Consider the following 20501-nt stretch of genomic DNA (forward strand, 5'->3'; position numbering starts at 1 on the left):
TACGCATCCATACCCTGTGCCTGGCCCTGTCCCTCGCCCCGGGGAAGCAGAGGTGGGCCAGACAGTTAGGACTTGAGCAGCGTGCTTTCAGCAAGCGTCTCTCCCCTTTGAGCTTAAAGGGCTCGTTTCAGTGGATTCCTAGAGTGAGGTTTTTGTTTTGTTTTGTTTTTTGGGGGTGGGGGGGAAACAATCTCCCAATTTTATTTTCTCATCTTGTTCCATGAAGTTCTGAGGTTCATTTTAAGTCCATTTGGCATTCTTCTTTTGGTAGCATAGGAAGTTGAGGCGCTTATCTAAAGATTAAGAAACATCCAAGGCAATGATGTCCTGCTTTCCTGCATCTCTGACCCTTATAGACTTTACAGCAGTTGTTAAGGGTTAGGATTAGAGGTTCAAGATCCTCTGAGAGGCCCCATTCCTATCCATCAGCAAAGCCACAGGCACCCTCTGAAAAGACATGGTAGGAGTTCCATACATTTCAGGGAGTTTTTTCTGCCTTGTTTCCCGCCTTTTGCCTTGGACTGTAGATGGTTTTTCTTTTCTTCCCTGGATGCTGCCTCTTGGATATAGCCTTAAGCTCGTGTTATACCTGCAGCCCAGGAACATGCCTGGGCTCCCGCTTGTCTGGGAGAGGTGCTAAGAAATCAGGCATTAACTGCTACTAAACATGCTCCCCTTTGTTTCCAGTTATGCCCAGCCTTATGGGTATTGAGGGGACACCATTATATGTTTTGATCCCTGGTTTGTGTTATTTGCTATAGGAACGTGCCTTCAGAGCCTTCATTTAATAGAAAAAGAGACAGTGATGCCGTATCTTTTAAGAGATATGGGCACAGAGGGAAGAAAATGGATGAATAATAACTTGAGTGGAAGGGAAAGTTAACGGAAGGCATTTCTAAGATTGAGCAGATTCAATTGCATCTGTCATTCTGAGAAGAAGAAGCCAGAAAGACTGAAGGTACAAGAGAAAAAAGGATTGATTGAGTGATAGCCAAGACAGGGTCTTACAAGAGCACAGAGGAAGGGGTCTAGGTTTAAGAAATAGCTCACTTATTCAATTTAAGGTGGGTGGGGGGTAAGGAAAGAGGTTTTTTTTTTTCCCTTAGTGAAGTAGAATCTATCATTTCTGTGAAGTGGGACTGGGGTTAAGTGCTAGTGAGTTGAAAAAGAATCGAAAGCAAATCTTTATTTTGCTCTAACAGTGTTCCAGACACTGTCTGGTGGTATGGTATGAAGATGACCAAACCTCCCTGGCTCCCTGTCATTGGAGCATGCACTCCAAGCCTTTCAGCATGCTGCAGCCCATGTAGCCTTGTGAGCAAAACAGATATAGCATGTTTACATGACAGCCGGGCACCCATACTAATAAAGCTACACTCAGAAGGAGTACAGCAGTGGTAACCCTGCAGGCTTGTATGCAGGGAGAGGCCATTCAAAGGCTGCGGAGGCATCTGTGACGGCTGACCTGAAGTTGAAAAGTCGTAGACCTGGAGCCATTCCTGCTGGGCAGGGGAACGATAAGAGTAGTACCTGATGGGGGTACGTCCCCGTAGTTAACTTTCTACCCACCTTTCTACTAGATATTTCCATCTTGGGTAACAAAGGCCTTTCTTCCTAAATCCAGACCAATGCCTTTCATCTGTTATTTTCTGCCCATGTGAATAGTAGCTATTTGCAATATATTATTGATTATCTAGGAAATAATTGAAATTTAAGATTTGGGTATCTTTTGAGTTTAATTTTAATTTCATAAGCTGTGTCCGTAAACATTTTCTTTTAGAGTCAGACCTCTAAACCAGCACTCTCCAATTGAAATATAATGTGAGCCACACTTGTAATTGAAACTGTTCTAGAAGTCCCATTAAAAAAGTAAAAAGAAACAGATGCAATTATTTTTAATATTTTTATTTAGCCCATTATATCCAAAATATTATCATTTCAACTTGTAATCAATATGTAAAAATAATTGAGATGTTTTACATTCTTTTTTTCATCTTAACTCTTTGAATTCCAGTATGTATTTCACACATACACCATATCATAACTCGTACTGACCACATTTTAAGTGTTCAGTGGGCTCCTGTGGCATGTGGTCGCCTTATTGGACAGTTCAGCTCTAAACTAAGAAATGAAACTAAAGTCATATGATGTTAACTTGTAGCACGTGTTTGAAGAGAAGAGTTTCAAGTCCGTGTGGTGGACTCGATTATGTTAATATGCAAGCCCTCATTTCTCTCCACCTCTTTTTAGTCAGCTTCTTGTCCTTTTACTGAGGGGTTCATTTCTAAGATTTTCCTTGCTTTTAGTGGAGGAAGGAAGGTGCTGAATGGAGAAAGGACCTTTATACAGTCTGCTTTTGTCTCCATCATTGCAATGAGAAGTTTTCTACAAGATTCTAATAAATAGCTGTCCAAATTACCTTTATTTTTTTCCTTAGGTGGTTTCTTTCTGTTTTTTCACTTTTCCTGCCTGAGTGGCAAAATTTAGCAAACAGTCTGGTTTTGCTGTCTCTGAGTGTGGTGATATTTCAAATATGGGCATGATTTTAAAGAAGTTAATTTTTATTTTAAAAAGTGAATTCTGCCTTTGGTGGCATGTTTAGAAAACAAGTTCCGTAAATTTTTTTTTTAATTATGGAAGAGTCATACATAGAGTATCATACAGTATATGTATACTTTAAAGAACTATCAAATGAATACCAGGACCTACTGTTCAGCTTAAACTAGAATATTATATTGATAGACTAGAACATATTAGTAGTTTTGAAACCTCCCTGATCACGTTTCCTTCCTTCACTTCACACCCTGAGGTAATTACCTCTGTCCCAAATTTTGTGTTAATCACGTCTTTTCTGTATGTAGTTTTTACCATATTTGTATGTGTCACTAAACAACTTTGCCTGTTTTGAACTTACATACAAAATCAAACTAAATATATCCTCTTGTGACCTTTCTTTTTTAGCTTGACGTTACGTTTAGCTTGATGTTACATCCATGCTGACGTGTGTCTGTAGTGCATTTTCATGGCTATAAAGTATTCCATTGTATGGATGTGTCACAATTTATTGACTTTACTGTTAAGACATTTGGACTGTTCCAGTGTTTTGCTGTTATGAACAAGGTTGCTGTTCACATTCTTGTTCATGTTTCCTGGAGCACATGTGCAGAGTCTCTCCATTATATACTGAGGAGCAGAGTTACTGAGTCATAGAATATTTATTTGTCCCATCTTTGTGTCTTTTTTATTTTCCTTCTCAGATAATACAAGGTCCTTATAACACTTTACCTCCATTAATGCTTTCCCCCCGCCCCAGAAACATCTTTATTTCACCTATCTCTTTGAAAGACATTTTTACTGAATTTAGAATTCAGGATTGGCAAATTTCTTTCAGCCCCTGAATAATACCGTTCCGTGATGCTCCATTATTCCTGTTGGAACTGCTGCCGGTATTATTGGTGCTCTTCTGAAGGTGATATGTCTTTCATCCTGTGACTCTTTGTCTTTGGTTTTTAATGATGACGTGCTTAGATATGGTTCTCCTGTTTAGGATTTGTCAAATGTCTTTAATTTGTAGAGATTTGGGGAAATTTTTGGCTTGTGTCACTTCAGATAGCACTTCTGCCGCTTTCTCACTCTTTCCTCCTGTGACTCCAATTAAATGGAAGTTGGACTTTTAAAACCATGTCCCCTGAGTCTCCTATGCTCTTGTTTCTCTTCGTGCTTTGATCCGGATATTTTCTGCTGACTCACTCTCTAGCTCACTAATCCTTTTTGGTGCTCTGTCTACTCTCCTGGTTTCATCCATGTGTTAACATTTGAGTTCTCTGCTAAAATTCTCCATCTTTCTATAAATTTTTTTGAACATTACTATCATTCTATTTTAAACTCTGTGTCTAATAACTCTAATGCCTGGATCCCTAGTAAGTGATCTTGTCTGGGGTTTTTTCTTAGTTTTCAGTCCTTTTGTTTGACTTCCATGTCTGGTAGTTTTTATTGAATGTTGGGTGCTGTGTAAGAAGTGTTTTAGAGCCTCTGCCTGATATGATTTTTCTCTGGAGAGGATTTATACTTCTTCATCCTTCTACTTTCAAGTGCCCAGTGCTTTGATTTCCCCTCATGTGCATTCCCCTGCAGAACTTACGTTCTGAGCTTTTCATTTGCAGTGAGGGGTATATAACAGCAAGAATTTTACAGAGGGACTTAATTTCAGTACAGACCAGAGCCTGATGCTTAAAGAGAAGAATCGTGGGGAAGGATGGTCAGTGGACGGGAATGTGTGTCGGGGGGTAGAGACTATATCAGCCTTAACTCCTGAAATTATAAGAGATCCTTAAGGAAACTTCATCCTAAAGAGTCAGTTCTGTTTCGGCAAGAAAATGGGTGAATCTTTTTTACAAACAAGGGTTAATTAGCTTTCTTCTAGGTTGAAAGTACAGTGAACCAGAGCCCCTATTTTTCTATCTTCCTAGTAATTGAAGGTTTTCTTTTAAAAGCAACACAAGACATCAGAATAGGTCCATTAAGTCACCTTTGAAAGGGCACCTTTTGAGTTAAGTGGATTGTGTTTTCTTCCTCATTCCAGGACTTGTTTTTTAGACCTGAAATCTGTTAACCTGGGAATGCCTAATTCAGCAGGATTGTAAAACACCAGATCTGCAGGAAGTAGATGGGTGTGAATTCTGAATGTTCTCTTCCAGGTCATCTTTTGCGGGGTTGAAGGATATTAAAGTTAGGAACACCTACTAAAAGGCCACTAAGGAATCCAGGGGACATCCCAGGCAAATACCAGAGGCTTCTGAGGAGCCCAACTGCAGTTTTTAAATTTTAGTCCTTCTGAAGGGTGGGAACCTTTGAGTCTGTTTTTAAAAGAACCTTCCTGTGGCCTTTCTTTGAGCCTGGGATCAAGCCAGGTCTCAGGAGAAATGACCTAGGACTCAAGTACCTTGGCGCTGAACTGCCTCCATTCACACCCCCACCCCCCAGGAGAGGCTCACCTTCCCTTGTTCTCCCAGGTGCTGAAGCCCAGTTCCCCGCCTGCTGTCTTCTCCCTCGCATCCATCACACTTGCTGCTGAACAACCTCCCTGACACGTGAAAAGTTGGCCCTTGTATCTCTAGCTCCATCCCATCTACCCCCATGCAGTGCAGTTAGTAGGAAGAAACAGCACCTTGGTGTCCACTGAACGTTGTGTTCCTCTCAGACTGGGGGAGGTGGGCTTGGGGAGGAGCAGCGCAGCAGAGGTAGAGAGGAGGGGAGTGAAGCCCGAGCTGCAGGAGCCCTTCTCACCCCCCTAGGAGCATGGTTGGGCTTTGCTGATTCTCTCCCCGCAGCCCTCTTAGCTTTCCCTCCCCCATCGCCCACCCCCTTGTATGTGTGTCTCCACATGTCAGTTACTGTCACACATAGCAGCCCATGCCAGAGCGACAGCCTCTCAGCAGCTAGATTTGCTTGACCACATCAGCTCTGACGGAGTAAATCTCTCCGCTTTGGCACTCCACCTGCTTCAGCAGATCCTTCTGTGAGAAGCGGGGAGGAAGAGCAGGCCTCTTCACAGGCAGGGACTCTTGCAGTCACTGGTCCCAGTCCCCGCCCAGCGTGGCTTCCGTATTTCTCCCCAACTGCAAATGGTGCACGGGCACGGTGGCCTGGCGTGGTGTAATGTGGTCCACGCGGTGGGCATCCACAGAACCTCCTCTCTGTCTGGGGCCTGTTTCAGATGTGAGGGTGAGAGCTTTGGGGAGAGGGGGAGATGGATTTTAGGCCGCATGGCCTAGGGCAAAGTGTGGGTGATGGAAAGGGGTGGGGTGTCTGAATTGGGGTACTCGTCAGGAAGGGGGACTGGAGCCTGACCCTCTTTCTTATCCAGGAATTTGCATGTCATGTTTTGGAAACTTTTACACTTCTGTCAGCTTCCTTCCTTTGTCGCCACCACTGCTTGGGAAAGGAAGGATGTCTACCTGGCGTCTCTATAAGATTTTCACTGGCATTCAGGAGGAAATTTTCCTTGGAGACAATAACAGAAATCACAGTTGGGTTCTCTCCATAGATTATCCAGTATCAAATATACGTGGATACTTAGCGGCTTAGCAGGCTATTGCTGGAGATGATCATGGTCTTTCCAGTTTCTTTTTTTTTTTTTCCTTCTAGTTTTATTGAGATATAATTGTCATACAGCACTGTAAACATTTAAGGTGTACAGGATAATGATTTGACTTAAATATTACGTACATCATGAAATAGTTACCAAGTACATTTAGTGAACATCCATCATCTCATAGAGATACAGAAGAAAAGAAAGGAAAGATGTTTTTTCCTTGTGATGAGAACTCTTAGGATTTACTCTCAACTTTCATATATAACACAGAACCGTGCTAAATATATTAATCATGTACATTACATCGCTCGTACGTAACGTGTTTTATAACTGCAACTTGTACCTTTTTACCACCTTTGTCCACTTCCTCCTCTCCCCACCTCTGCCTCTGCTAACCACAAGTCCGATCTCTTTTCCTATAAGTTTGTTTGTTGAAGTGCAACTGACTTACAGTTCCTGGTACACAACATAGGGATTTGATATTCCTGTGTATTTCAAAATGCTCACATTCAAGTCTAGTTATCATCTGTCACCACACAAAGATATTACATTATCATTGACTATATTCCCCAAGCTGTACATTTTATTCCCGTGACTCATTTATTTTGTAACTGGAAGCCTGTACCTCTTAATTTCCCTATCCTATTTCACTCATCCCCCACCCATGGCCTTTCCAGTTTCCTCCGTACAACTGGATAATAATAGAGTCCACTTCGTAGGGTTGTTGTGAGGATTAAACTAATAAATGATTTCATAGATGCCACATCCTCAGGACAATGCAGTAATCATTGTTGGCCTGTGTTTACTCTTCTAAAAGTTACGCTGTGGTCTTCAGCAATTGGAAGCTCTCCTTTACCCATTCTGCTCATACGCACTTAAAACTTCACTTATTTGAAGAAACCGGTTGGGTACAGATTTCTTTCTAAAAAAAATCTCATCATGGCATTTCAAACCCTTGAAACACACCTGACTTTTTCAGTAAGAAGCTCAGCTTATACTGGTGCCTAGCATCTGTGATTGTCCTCTATGATGTCACCCTTCTCCTTTCTTCCCAAGCTTTTGGTATTAAAGAGAATATATCTATTCATTTGAAATACAAAGTACATTACAAGAATGAAGTCCTTGTGACTGGGAATGAGATAAGCTCGAGCTTCTTTTCTATTGTGAAATGTTCTGTTTCTGAATTTCTGCATTTTGAGAGTCTAGTCTATTTATAATTGACTTCTTTATGCTTTCCTTTGTTCCAGAATGGGTATAAGGTGACTCCTATATTACAGGATGAGACATGCAGGGTTCAGTTGGGGAGGAACGGGGAGTGGAGCATGCATTAGAAGAAAGAATAAGATTTGCAGTAATAACCCTTGGCATTTACACGTTGCTTTGTGTTTTTTCCCCGAGTACTTTTAAAACTAAGGTCTCTTTGGATTAACCCAGCAGCTCCGTGGATAGCATCCTCCCTGTTTTACAGATGAAGACACTGTTCCCTAAGGAGAGTGTGTGTTTTGCTCATGTTCATCCGCTGACACTAGTGACAGAGTTGGGATCAGTGACAGAGTTCGGATCCTTGCTACCCAAAGCGTGTGTGCTTTCCTAGTGTTGAAATAATTTATCTGCCCAATCAGGCATTATGGTGTGACCACCTCGGAGAGATTTTTCCCGCATCTCAGTCTGTCTCTCGGTTCAGTACTGAGGTGCGGGCCATTTATGCGTATTGAAAACCTTGTTGGCATGGCAGATGGAGGCCTCAAGGAGTGGGAAGGTTATTCCCCTTGACTAGCACTAACTGTAGGGAAACCCACCTCTGGCTTCCCTCCGTGTGCTTGAAGGGGTTTTCAGTGGTAGATAAGTGGGTGCCTGGCTCCTCAGCACGATCCCCTACCCCTTCTTGGGGGAAGCCTACGACGAGGCCTGGCTGATACAGAGCTAAAGCTGGGACACCATCCTGTCCACAGCTGGGTTTAGAAATGCGTCCTGCCCACATGATCCTTTATAATTGATGTAGAAAAGAAAAGGGAAAATTGGACTTGACAGACATGATACTTGTCTGTTGTCGAAAATCAGTCTTCCTGGTGCTACCCGTGTGTATTCTGTTTATTTCTGTGCTTTAACCTTCTAGCAAACTCTACCAATCCTTTTTAAAGGAAAAGCAAAATCCTATTATGAGAGTGCTTCAATCCACTCTGAGCTTCTAGATTAATCTGAAACAACATCTGAGTTCACAACTGGGTCAGGAAGATCAAGAGAGACTTGCCAGTTCAGCAGGCGTGTGTCTTGGGCTAGTTAAGAACCAGGCCAGTCTTGAGGTCTGACTTTGTTGCTTTTATGTTCAGACCTTGTGTGCTGAGATAATTCTGGGTGGTTTTGGATAACTTTGTTTCTTAACTGAAAAGGAGTGTCTGTTGCCTGATAAGTGTTTACCCATGAAATAGCAACATGGTGTATGTCTTAGGGTAGGAGGGCTTTTAGATCTCCAGAGCTCTCTGCACCCCCCCCCCCAAAAAAAAAACCCAAGGTCATTGGTTTAGGCATGTTAGCTGGAATAGAATGCCAATCCTAGCTTTAAAATGTCTTTATTATTCTTATTCAGGGTCTCTTTTCTGGATTCCTTCCCCTTTCTCTTTTTGCCTTAAGGGCTATACATAATCATAACCAAGTAGAACTGAAAAAAAGACAAACCTGCCCCACTTCTAGTGGATAGAGATCTGGGGTCCAGAAATGCCTCTTTCTTGCCAAACCTCAACTTGTTCCATGCCTTTTTGTTTGTTTGTTTTAAATGCCGGTCCCCAGTCCCAGCCTGCCCCCTCCACCATTTGGCCGAGTGAGGACTAGCTGTTTGGTTTGCCTTGTGTTGGTGACAGATACCCACTACTTGTTGGATCACATTCTCCTTTAACTCTGCTCTGTTCACAAGTATCACAAAAGGGCTTTTCAATGTTAAGGCAAAACTCAGACTCCGAGAATCATTTTTAACGGTGGCTGTTTTAGCAACACGAGTGAAGTGGTGAAGACCTTAGTTTTGAAGCGACTTAGGTCTTACATGACTTAAAGGAGGTTTTCCTACTAGTATTCTGGCAGAGTCAGAAACAACTCTGCAGTTTAAGCCTCCAGACTGCTTGTAAGAAACTTGTAAAAACTGATGACCTCCTGTGTGCCAGGCATTTCGCATTATCTCCTTAACCCTTCAAAGCAGCCCTTTAGACTGTTTTTTTCAGAACCAAACTGAGGTTCCAGGAAGCTAAGCAGCTCTCACCAGCTTGCAGAGCGCGCGCAGTAAGGACTTGACTCCTTTGCCGCTGCCTTTTGACTGCGTCATGGCAGCGCCCCCAGAGTTCACGGCGCCCTTCCTTCTGGCACCGTATAGCTGGGGTTCTTTGTTTCCACTTTCTAGCATAGCTTGTTGCAGGCCATGGCGGCTCTGAGACCTGCAGCCGCACAGCCTTACGCTGGAAGAAGGACTCTCCCTCACACACGAACTCCTAATACTTCTCTACCTTCTCCTGTGCTGCGTGGGTCACATCGGCCCTGGTGACAAGGAAGATGCTGTCATCAGCAATAACTCAGTGGAGCAAGGATACTAAAGAGAAAATTTCCATTAGGTAAATAACTGTGAAAGAAGAACCCCAGAGCAGGGGGAGAAATTCAAGCCCAGGCTTCTGTTACACTGGCCAAATATCTTTGGCATCCCATGCTTGCTGAATCTCCTAAAAGGGTCAGGAAAACTGATAGGACGAAACAGAGGGACACAGTGTAAATTTTTTCTCTTGCATCATTCCAGCATCTACTTGAATTTCAGTTTTATAAAATCAGCTGTTCTGAGCCCGGCTCTAAACCCAGGCTAATTTGTAGTGGCTCCATTTCTGTAGACAGTGGGGTTATTTTTGGAAGGTGGGGTATTGACACGTAGTGTGTGTCAGCTACGCAGTAGAATGGGCATCTTGAAGTACTTCTGGGATTTTTACCCCCTTGCTGAAAATACGGCTTTATAGAAATTAATGACTTCTGGCTGGGGCCAGAATTCACAAGTGTGGCATGTGCTAGAGCGTCCTTCAGTGAAAGAAGGGGGGAAGTCACTGTTGTTTTTGCAAGGGTAATAGCAGGTTTTCTGAAGGACATCCTGTTCCTTCAGAACCTTTCATTTTAGCTAGGACGGTATTCACTTGCAGCCTTAAGTTTTTTGTGGACTTGAAATAGCTACCAAGTGAGCGATATTGACCTAAGTCCCTGTAAATGCTCCTTCTGGTGTTGAGGTGCAGCTTACACTGAGTGGAGTTACGAGTTAGCTACAGATCACCCTCCAATTGCTAGCTCATGCTGTCTGCTCTGGTGCTTCCCTCCCCGACAGCTTCCGCTGTACCGGGGACACACCTGCCAGATGCTTTATGTGCTCACTGCCTCATTTAATCCTCACAACAACCCTGCAGAATCCGATTGTACCCATTTTGCATGTGAAGAAATTGAAGTTTGGATAACTCAATACTGTTTTTCTTGAGTGATTCGTGTATTAGGCTCTGTGCTAAGTGCTTTGCACGTTTTATCTAATCCTTATGGCATCCTTGTAGATGGCTATTCTTATTCCCATTTGAAGATGGGGAAACAGAGGCTCACAGAGGCGAAGTTACTTGTCCATGATCTCGCAGCTATTAAATGTCACAGTCAGAATTCGAGCTCACGTGTAAATGTCTCTCCCTTATGCCACTTACCTATCTTCTTGGAGGAGAGAGGCAGACACAACTTGTGATTTATGCTTCTCCTTCACAAGCCTGGGGCGCAGGAGGGTTCCCTACATGTTTGACTGATTAGTTGTTTGACTGGGTGCAGAGCTGGATTGGACTTGCTTGTATCCTGATGATTTTCAGCTTTCCCTCCAGTGCCTCTGGGATTGGTTTTCCTTTGTTTGAGTATCTGCCCCCAGGCTTCATTTCCCATTTGGAGCATCTGCTATGAAAAAGTTTCAGCCTGAGCTCGATTTTCAATGCATATGGCTTTTCTTTTTAAAATGCAGAGGCAGAGCTGGGGTGGGTGGTGAAGCCTGTCCTGCACCAGCGACTCCCACATGATGTTGTAGCTCTCATGGGAATCTCTGCTCTGTTTGGATGATCATTTTCAAAGTCGAGGACATGTGTGAAACAACGCTTCCAGCCTCAGGGAAGACCAGTTCCAGAGGGCACCCATAAAGAGTGCTTACTGGAATCACCTCCCCCTACAGCCCATGTGTTCTCACCCTTTGAGGGAGAAATAAGATATGGGGTGTGATTTACTTTCCCACTGAGGTGGGGAATGAGAGATGGAATTAAGGATGACTCAGTGCTCCCACAGTGAGAGAAGGCCACAAGCTTTGTGGTGCCCTGGATTCAATACTCAGAAGCCCAGTGGACTGGCCTGAAGCCCAGCCTCTGACCCTTCATCTGGCTGGCTTCGGTTTAGTTCCTATAAAATATCTCCCTGTAAAATCTTATTAACCTCTCATCAGTACGGGTTTGGTTGGATCATGGATTTTCTACGTCATGGCAAGTTTTCTGAGTTCTCAACGTCACGTTTCTAGGGGTGAAGACTTTTGTAGTCATTTCCTATTAATACAATATCTTTGTACCCTTTACTTCCACCCACAAGTGACAAAGGACAAGCCCAGTTGGCTTACACAGTAATATTTTAATAGATAGAGAGGTGGTAATTCAAATGGAATCCCTAGAGTAGGTGGAGTAGGTGTGGGCACCTTTCCAGGGCAGTGGTGAGGCCCCTGAGAAGCACATGGAAGCATCCAGCATTTAGAGGGACGAGTGATCTCTTAGGTCATCTTATCCCATCCTCCTGAGGTCAATATGGTGTTTTCGTGCAGAAAACACCCAAGACCGGTTGGTGCTGGGGTGCCGGGGCTGCTGCAACAGAATCAGCTGGCAGTTAGGCTCCCTCGTAGACCTTGGATATTGAACTTGTTTTCTTGATGGACGGGGTCAGTTACAGGAAAGGGGTTGGTACTGGGCAGTTTGCCTGGATTATTCCCCCATATTCTCTTGGGGGGAAAAGTATTATGAGGTTTTTAACTTCTTCCTAGTTGGCTGCCAGGTAAACAGGACGTTAATTTTATATCCCTTCCAGGGAGATCTCTCTTCTCCAGGAAGGTAAGAGTTGAACCGCCCTCTCACCTTTTCTGTAATATCAGGGGGAGGCATTTTTGTCCACACCCTAAATGAGGGCCACTGGCAGCCTACATAATTCCAGAACATAGCAGGAACTCTTTCCAAAACAAGGGTCACATTTCTCTCTCTTCACTTGATTCCCAAGTGCGTGTGCACTCTGTGTTCCAGGTTCTTGTAGCTGTTTCATGTATGGAATTGTTATCTTCCTAACGAGACTGTCATTTTTGAGAATAGGTCCAAGGCTGCTATTCATTTGTATCCTCAGCAGTACCTAAATCTGTGCTGGGCCCAGAGTAAGTGCTTAATAAAGACATTCTAACTTGGATCATAGATCACAAACTGTCAGAGCTGGAAAGGACTTTGGAAACCACCAAGTCCAACACTCTAATTTTATAAATGGTACCACTCCAAAAATTCACTTTGGAGGCTGGTGTTTATCTGCTGGAAAGAGAGGGTTTTTTGTTTTGTTTTGTTTTGTTTTGTTTATGTTAAAGCCTAGTGCAAATGACCATAAATCTAAACCTGTGAAAGGCTTTCTTCAAATGGTGCACGATGTTCCTCCTTGGACTAGTAGCTGACTAATAATAACAGTAAGAATGCTAACTAGATTCCTACCCTGAGCCGCTGTCACTGATTCTTTTAGCCACATGACAGTGTCAGGACTATCTCCATTCTCCAGATGCCGAGAGGGAGGTGCTGCGGTCAGGCACCTGGCCCAGGGTCACGTGGCCACTGGAATGGTCGAGACTAGTATCTGGTTTGGCCAGACCCCTGAGCTCGTGGCCCGCAGGGGCTCTCAAGTGGGATCCCCCACTTAGTACAGAATCCCATGGTGTCTCCATCCTAAAGGAAAGTGTAAAATCACTTTTCATTAACCAGTTCTCTAATTAAACAGGGAGTGACAGGGAAGGTTGGGCAAAAAAGCAAGTAATGATAAGGATTGCATCTCCAGAAAGGTCCGTGATCACTGCCTGAGATCATAAAAGCTTTTGGTCAGAGGGAAAGGAATGAGAGCTCCCAAGTCTTGCTCCAGGAACCGTTGCTTTACATGGAACTGCTGTTCCTTCCCCTAGTCTCTCTTCTGTGCCCAGAACTCTCACCTTCCCTCGTCTCTCGTGTCAGAAGCCTCAGGACTGATGGCTTTCAGGGCAGATCTGTGTGCCCCTCCTTGCCAAAGCAGAATGAAATAGCCTTGTGATGGCCAGGCTGCCAGTGTACCGGGTCCTCACCGCAGGCTGTTTGCCTCGAGTCGTTCCTCTGAGCTTTGTATCTAAATAACATTCCTGTGAGTTTTCTAAAAGGTTAGTCCTGGGTCATTGGCACTTAAACCACTTGTTTTGGTAGATCCTTCTCGAGAAGGTTAATTACATATTTGATATCCTTCCCTTTTTATGTCTGAATGATGAGGGTAAGTATCCTGTGGTTTATTAACTGTCACTTTAAACCTTTTCAAATTGTCTTGTGACAAAACAGAGTTTTATGTCCTTTTTATCCAGCTTTGATGGATGAGACAGCTTCTCTGGTTAAAGTATGCCAGGATAAATAAAATCTCTCTCTGATTGGTGGGGGAGGATTTTGCATTTGAAGTCATGGGTTCAAGTGTGCCACTTTGTGTGGAAGGTAACCTAACCTGTTAACCTTTCCATAGACTTCGTGTTTCTTTTGACAAATGGAACTGGGCACCTAGGCACTTGGTAACTGTTGAATAAGTGAAAGAAAAGGCATCTCAAAATGTGGATGCCAAATCCTGAAGCAACAGTTGGCCACATTTCTATTTTGAATCCACTAATTCTTAAGGCAAAGAGCCTCTGTCCTTACCGTTATAGAATCCCAAAGCTCGCCTCTCCTCCCTGAGGCCATTTTGTTATACCTTTAATTTTTCAGTAAGTTTGCAATAGGACTGTGAAAGGTAAGTGTCATTATGGACTTTTAGTAGTTGTTTGCAAGCCTTGTGTCCACCTGTGTAAATGTCCCACAATTGGTTTTGTGTCCAGTGCTTGAAAACCACTCTTCCGGGACACACAGTATATGTAATTCAGCAATTAATCTCTCTCTCATTCAGTATTTACTGACTCGCGGCTAAGAGCAAGGGAAGGTATTTATTTAAAATAATTAGAACAGTAAAAAGTCTTTTCCTTCTGTTTTGTATTCATTCCAGTTTGCGGGGACGTTGTCAGATGGCTTAGGGAAGACGATGGACAATCGCCATCAGTCGGAGCGGGAGTACATCAGATACCACGCAGCCACGAGTGGTGAACACCTTGTAGCTGGCATCCACGGCCTGGCTCACGGTGAGTCATGTGATATCAGGCCGCAGAAGAGTGGCTCTTCTGCCCCAGTTCCTCGGAGGTGCCTTTTGCCCATCCAATTGCAAGAGGAAACCCTAGCTTGGTATCTGGGTGTGCCTGAAAGCCCTCCAAGCTCTCTTGTTCTGTCCTCCCTGGGTTGAAATGCTACAGCCTGTGAGAACTCTTCATTCATTTTCAAAATGTTGTGCACATTGCAGTTCCTTCCTGTTCTCTGGCTTCTGTCCCCGAAGTGTCCTAAGGTATAAAGATCGGAACTCCTTTTTAGAATATAGGACTGCTGCTTCCAGACTTCCCTTCTGCTTACGGATTATTCCTTCCAGAGAAAGCAAAATGTGAAACTGGCTGCCAGGTTTGTGGCCCCGACGTTCTTGAGTCTTGTATAAATGCACATTCACAGGGATTATACATCCTTGTGCCCAGGAGATGTAGGAGATGGCATGAGCCTGTTAAGTCTCTGAATTTGTTTGAATTCTGATTTTTAATGTTTCAGTCTGACTCATTTGCCTTTTGTTGCATCAGCAACTTCTCAGCATGGCGTTGAAGGCCCCTAGGAAAGTAAACCCAGCCAGCTCTTCCCTCCACTGTCCCCAAGCCACACTATATTTCAGCCACCCAGAGCCATGTCCTGCTCCGCAGACGTGCCTCCAAGTCATTGATCACTCATGTTTCTTCTGCCTCCCCTTCTGTGCCTCACTTCCTTGCCTTTCGTAATCCTGCTCCACCTACAAGTCTCAACTCAGATGCCGTTTGCCCAGCTCCACTGTCCGCAGTTAGAATCGATGATGATTTGAGCACACGAGGCAGTCTCGGTTGTGTATGTAGCTAGCTCTGTGTGTCTTGCTTTCCTGATGGGCTGCGAGGGCCAGGAGAGCATAAAGACCACCTCTAGTCACGTTTGTACTTGGGCAGAGCCTCACGTGATGCCTGGCGTATAGCTCATGCTTAGTAATGGTTGTAAACTAAACTGTTGGTACCAGATTCTTAGGACTAGTCTGAAGCTATCAGAAGTTATATCAAGGTTAATCAAGTCTTGATTGTCTGCATTTGGAGGAAAAAAGAAGGAATAGACATAATAAAAAAATCATGTTTTTCTTAGTTTTTGTTTATCAAGTTTCCTAATGGTGAGGATTGGATCAAAATACCTCTGCTTTTCCTCAGCCTGCCCAACTGGAAGGCGAGCAGCCCCCAAGGAGACGTCCAGCTAGAAGTAAAATTTGGCTGAAATTGATCTGTTTATGGACTTGAAAAGTAGATTGTTGGGCAGTCATTTGGGTTTAAAGATTTAATCATTCTTTCTAGTAACTGTAATTCAGAGGACTGGTTTTTTTGTTGTTTTAATGAGTATAAAGTGCTCTGCTATGTGTACTTGTCTTTATCTGTCCAGCATCCTTGTGATGCAGAGAGAAAGCATGGCTGTCCTCACTTCTTAGATGGACATAACAGTGTGCCAAGAAAATGAGTGATTGTCTCAAGGTTGTAAAATCCCTTCCAACCAAGGATCCTTCAGATAATATGGACAACACCTCCAGGAGCCAGTTAGGCCATTCTAAGACCAAGAACCAGTGGCCTCATCCAAGGAGGACCCATTAAGCCCTGGGATATATGAAAGCAGTAGCCTAGAGTGAGATCCTTCCTTCAGGATGAAAAAAAAACCCTTAAAAGATAACAAGAACCAGAAGCAATTGAATCTCCTTGGTTTAAAAACTGGGAGGCATGCTCCGTTCTCCCTGTAGGCCCTGCTTGACCCAGGTTTAGTAATGTTCTGTCTCTGTCATGAGCTTTGTTCAAAAGTTTGGGAAAGGCATGTTGCCTCACTGGAGCAAATGGACCCAGGATGCAAAAGAAATGTTGTGAATTGTTAGTACATTCTCACCCAAGGAATTTCCTTTACCAATTTGTCTCACTGGAGCTGAAGCGTCTAGAGAGTCCTCATACCCCCACTGTCAAAGGGTAAACACCCTGTGAGTGTCCCTGGCACAAATCCTGGAAATGCTTTTTCCCTGCAATGCCTGTGTCCTCTCCAGCCTTTGCCAACTTCTGGCCACTTTTGAGGCTCTTTAAGGTCACTGTTGTCAACTTTCAAAATGTTTGGAATGTCCTTTTGACTTAGGTTGGTCTTTTGAACTGGCTGCATTGAGGGTCCCTGCTGGCTTTGGCAGCTTTGGGGTGCCCTTCATCAAGGCTTCTCCCTTTGCTCTGATCGCCTACAGCTGTCTCAGCAAAGTGTGCAGTAGCTTTGCCCCGTTTCAGGCACTCGCTGGTGTTCGCCAGTCACACAGTGTTCTTTGAAAACTGAGGATTTATGTTTAGTCATCCCTCCACCTTATGCTTTATGGGACCCCGCTTTCCCCAAGGGCCCTGTTTGCTAGTCTGTCAATTAATCCTGCGTCTACGCCCTCTCCTGATTGCGCATATGCTATTCATGCTCTAAAATTAAAAAGTAGTCACTGTTAACCTCTTCGCTTTACTTTGATTCTTTTTGTGTGTGTGTGTGGTACGCGGGCCTCTCACAGCTGTGGCCTCTCCCGTTGCGGAGCACAGGCTCCGCACGCGCAGGCTCAGCGGCCATGGCTCACGGGCCCAGCCGCTCCGCGGCATGTGGGATCTTCCCGGACCGGGGCACGAACCCGTGTCCCCTGCATCGGCAGGCGGACTCTAAACCACTGCGCCACCAGGGAACCCCTCTTTGATTCTTTTAAAAGTGAAACGCGCTTTACTTCTGACCAATGTGTAATGTATATTCTCTGACTCTAAACTCAGTGGGCAAGTCTGCTGCCTCCCCATCTTGAGTTGGCCTGCCTGTGACCTATCAAGAGATGGACATTATGCCCCTAAGTTTACCTTGCCAGGTGCATGGAATTGAGGGGTTTGTCTTTAAATGCTTTTGCTTTTGTCCTTGGCCAGCTTACAATAGCCCTTGTCTTTTCTGCTAGGTATCATTGGTGGACTGACCAGTGTTATAACCTCAACGGTGGAAGGTGTGAAAACAGAAGGGGGTGTCAGCGGTTTCATATCTGGCCTTGGGAAGGGGCTTGTTGGCACTGTAACCAAGCCAGTGGCAGGCGCCCTGGACTTTGCATCAGAAACAGCCCAGGCGGTGAGAGACACAGCCACACTTAGTGGCCCCAGGTCAGTGGTTGTCGGAGGAGTGGCTTGTGCAGTTTCCAGCCCGGGTCTGCTGCCTCTCCTGAGCCATACTGATATGTTGAATCCTATACTTTTTCTGCCTTAATGATGTGATTTTTAAAAATTTGAATACATGTAACTAAAATTTCTGACCTGCCTAATATAGAGGCATGAAAATGAGGCACAAAAATCTGGCATGAATTTTTCCAGATCTATTTTTATATCTGTATCTATCTATCTATATCTATATCTGCATGTACTGGATATGTGTGTGTGTGTGTGTGTGATGTAGTTTTTCATTAGAGGAGTCAGAAATACGATTGGATCCTTACACACGTTCCCTGTTCACCAAACTAACTAGACCCCTACATGCCCATTAAGAATACTCTCAGGGCGTAGGCTGTGTCTTGCTCCGAGACCCCATGGGGTGGTTTGAGAATCCCTGCAACTGCGGTTCACCACATGGGTCTGTCCCTTCTTAGCTCTCCTTCCACTTGAAAGTGCCAGCCAGTTCCCTAACCTCATAAAGAAACTCCCCAAGGAAGTTGGCAGTTCTTCTGTGGGATGCTGTCTTGCCTTGATACCAGCTGAGACAGGAAATCAGTGACAGCCCATATGGCTCCAAATCTCATAGAATCCAACAACTTTAACTTCGCTCTTTGTGTTAGTGGCCTATTTTAGCCTCCCTTTTTCAGAGTGACTAATTGGGGATCTTATCAACAAAGGGTATAATGAATGTTACGGTTCCCAGCCAAGCTGGACTCCACTTAAGCCCAGGAGGATTTCGCTGCTGCCTGGTTAATGGATATTCCCTGAGTGAATCAGTGTCTCCTTTTAGAATGCCTAGGGCCTGGGCCACGTCCACACCCTATCGCTCCCTCAAATAGGATTTGAAGTGAAACCGTCCGCAGTTAAAATGAATCCATTTTCTGTCACAAGGAAACCTTACTGATGACACATTCCTGCACTAGGGGAAATACTTACGATTGTAGACTGGGACCACGTAATATGTTCTGCCAGAAAGTCTTCCATCTGGAAGCAGCTGCTTTTTTACAAAAGGATCTGTAGGGTTTACTTAGTTAATTTTACATTCTCTTCTCAGACGCAGAGCTGAAATAATCCTTGAGCATATTTTGGCGCATTTATGGAGTTGGGAAGAGGGGCAGGAGGGAGCCTTCAAAAGTGTTTCCAGTTAGTTTTTCCGTGTCTGCTCAAAGCCCAGGAAGTCCGCCACAGGTATTTTGTTAGGACAGTAAGACCTAATGAAGCACGAGTAAAGCGGAAGGCCCCTAAGAATTCCAGAAGATCCATCCTCATCCTTAAAATCCGAGAGTGGTCAAGGGACTACGTGAGTTGTTTCCAAAAGGGTCTGAGATGTATGTGTTAAATTGAGAAATACTATATTTTGTGCTGTAAACTCGAATGATGTTGACCAGAAAGAAATCACTTGCATTTTATACACTGTCAGTTTGGAAATGTTGATGAAGTTTTGCATATTTTTTAGGGCACAAAATGGTTGCTGCAGAAAGGTGGTGGTGTCATTTTTACCAGTTGTCTGGCTTTGCTGTAGAAGGTTCTGTTTAGTGTCAGTCAGTGTATATCTGTCACTCATTCATTTTTCAGTTAGTAAATATTGATTGAAAATTGCCTAAGAACTCAGGGTTGGGAACATAGCAGAAAGCAAGGCTGTCCCTAGTCTCAAAGGACTTACAGTCAAGCGGGGCAGCAAACATAAAACAAATAATCATATAAATAATAATTTGCTAAAATTGTGATAAATAACACAGGAGATTTACAGAGTGCTGTGAGACTGTATAATTAGAGAAGGCGAGGAGTAGAAGGTTTGCTAACGTGGGGTCAGTGGGGTCAAGGGAAGTGACTTTCCTAGGGAAGTGATATTTGAGATGAAGCCTGAAGTAGAAGTATGACTTGGCCAGGTGAAGAGAAGAAAGAATCACCTTCTAGGTAGAGGGGTGCAGGGAAGCTACGCAGCTTGTCTCAAAGCGACCAGCAGTTGGGCAGTCTAATCCAAGTGCCCAGAACGGCTGTCTTCTAGTCACTCACTCCTCCTAGAAACAAAAGCTCTAGTGATGAGTGAGGGGCAGCCAGCTAGCCGTGGGCCTACAGACACGGAAGCTCAAAGCGGGGGGCATTAAGCTGCTGCCTCTCCTCTCTGTCCCTGGAGGAGCCAGTAGTGGGAGAGCCAAGGCTGCAGTTACCACGTGCTAGACCTGTGAACTGAGGGCCTCAGAGAAGCTTGGCCCTTTACCCTTCATTGCACTGAAAAGGCACTACAGATTCTTCGGAAACTCTTTAACCAATTTCCCTTAGTCCATTCGTCTAGATCCAAAAGTAGGGTTATTAACAAGGAGCCAAGCACTAGAGAGAAAAGAGCACTTGACCCCGAAAACAATAGCACTCGGCCCCCACCCCCTTACCTATGAGCTTTGGGCCCTTGGTCAAGCCTCCTAGCCTCTCCAAGCCTCAGTTTCTTCCTCTATGAACTGGGATAAATATACCTGTTTGTTTATTCTCTCTCTCAGAGGTTTGAAGCCCAACCAGAGTTATTTTAATGTGGATGCTGTAAAGAACTATAAAATGCTGGGTGATATTACTTTTGAAGTCACATTAAAGGAGCAGAGAGATTTTTGCAGGTGGAGAAATGTTGCAGTGCCTTAAGGGTTTGTTCTGATGACACTGTGATCTCTTAGGAACGTACTAGCTCTACCAAGGGATAAATCACCCTGATTTCTTGGAAGTGAGTTATAACTGTCTCCAGCCATCCCTGTTGATTGAACAGGATCCAGGGGTGTTACTCAGGGTTTTTCCCCACTG

At 44.2% G+C, this 20501-nt stretch overlaps 1 protein-coding gene across 5 annotated transcripts in view; it reads left to right on the forward strand.

The window, feature by feature from the left end:
- The window catches only part of VPS13D (vacuolar protein sorting 13 homolog D), a 244855-nt gene that overhangs the window by 176782 nt on the left and 47572 nt on the right, over nucleotides 1–20501 (forward strand). For all 5 annotated transcript variants that reach the window (XM_079912392.1, XM_079912393.1, XM_079912394.1 and 2 more), the window contains 2 exons: nucleotides 14390–14522; nucleotides 17474–17669. In XM_079912392.1, the coding sequence (XP_079768518.1) occupies nucleotides 14390–14522; nucleotides 17474–17669 (329 nt within the window). The remainder of the gene's footprint in view (nucleotides 1–14389; nucleotides 14523–17473; nucleotides 17670–20501) is intronic.

This window comes from Stenella coeruleoalba (assembly GCF_951394435.1).
Source record: "Stenella coeruleoalba genome assembly, chromosome: 1".
NCBI lineage: Eukaryota > Metazoa > Chordata > Mammalia > Artiodactyla > Delphinidae > Stenella > Stenella coeruleoalba.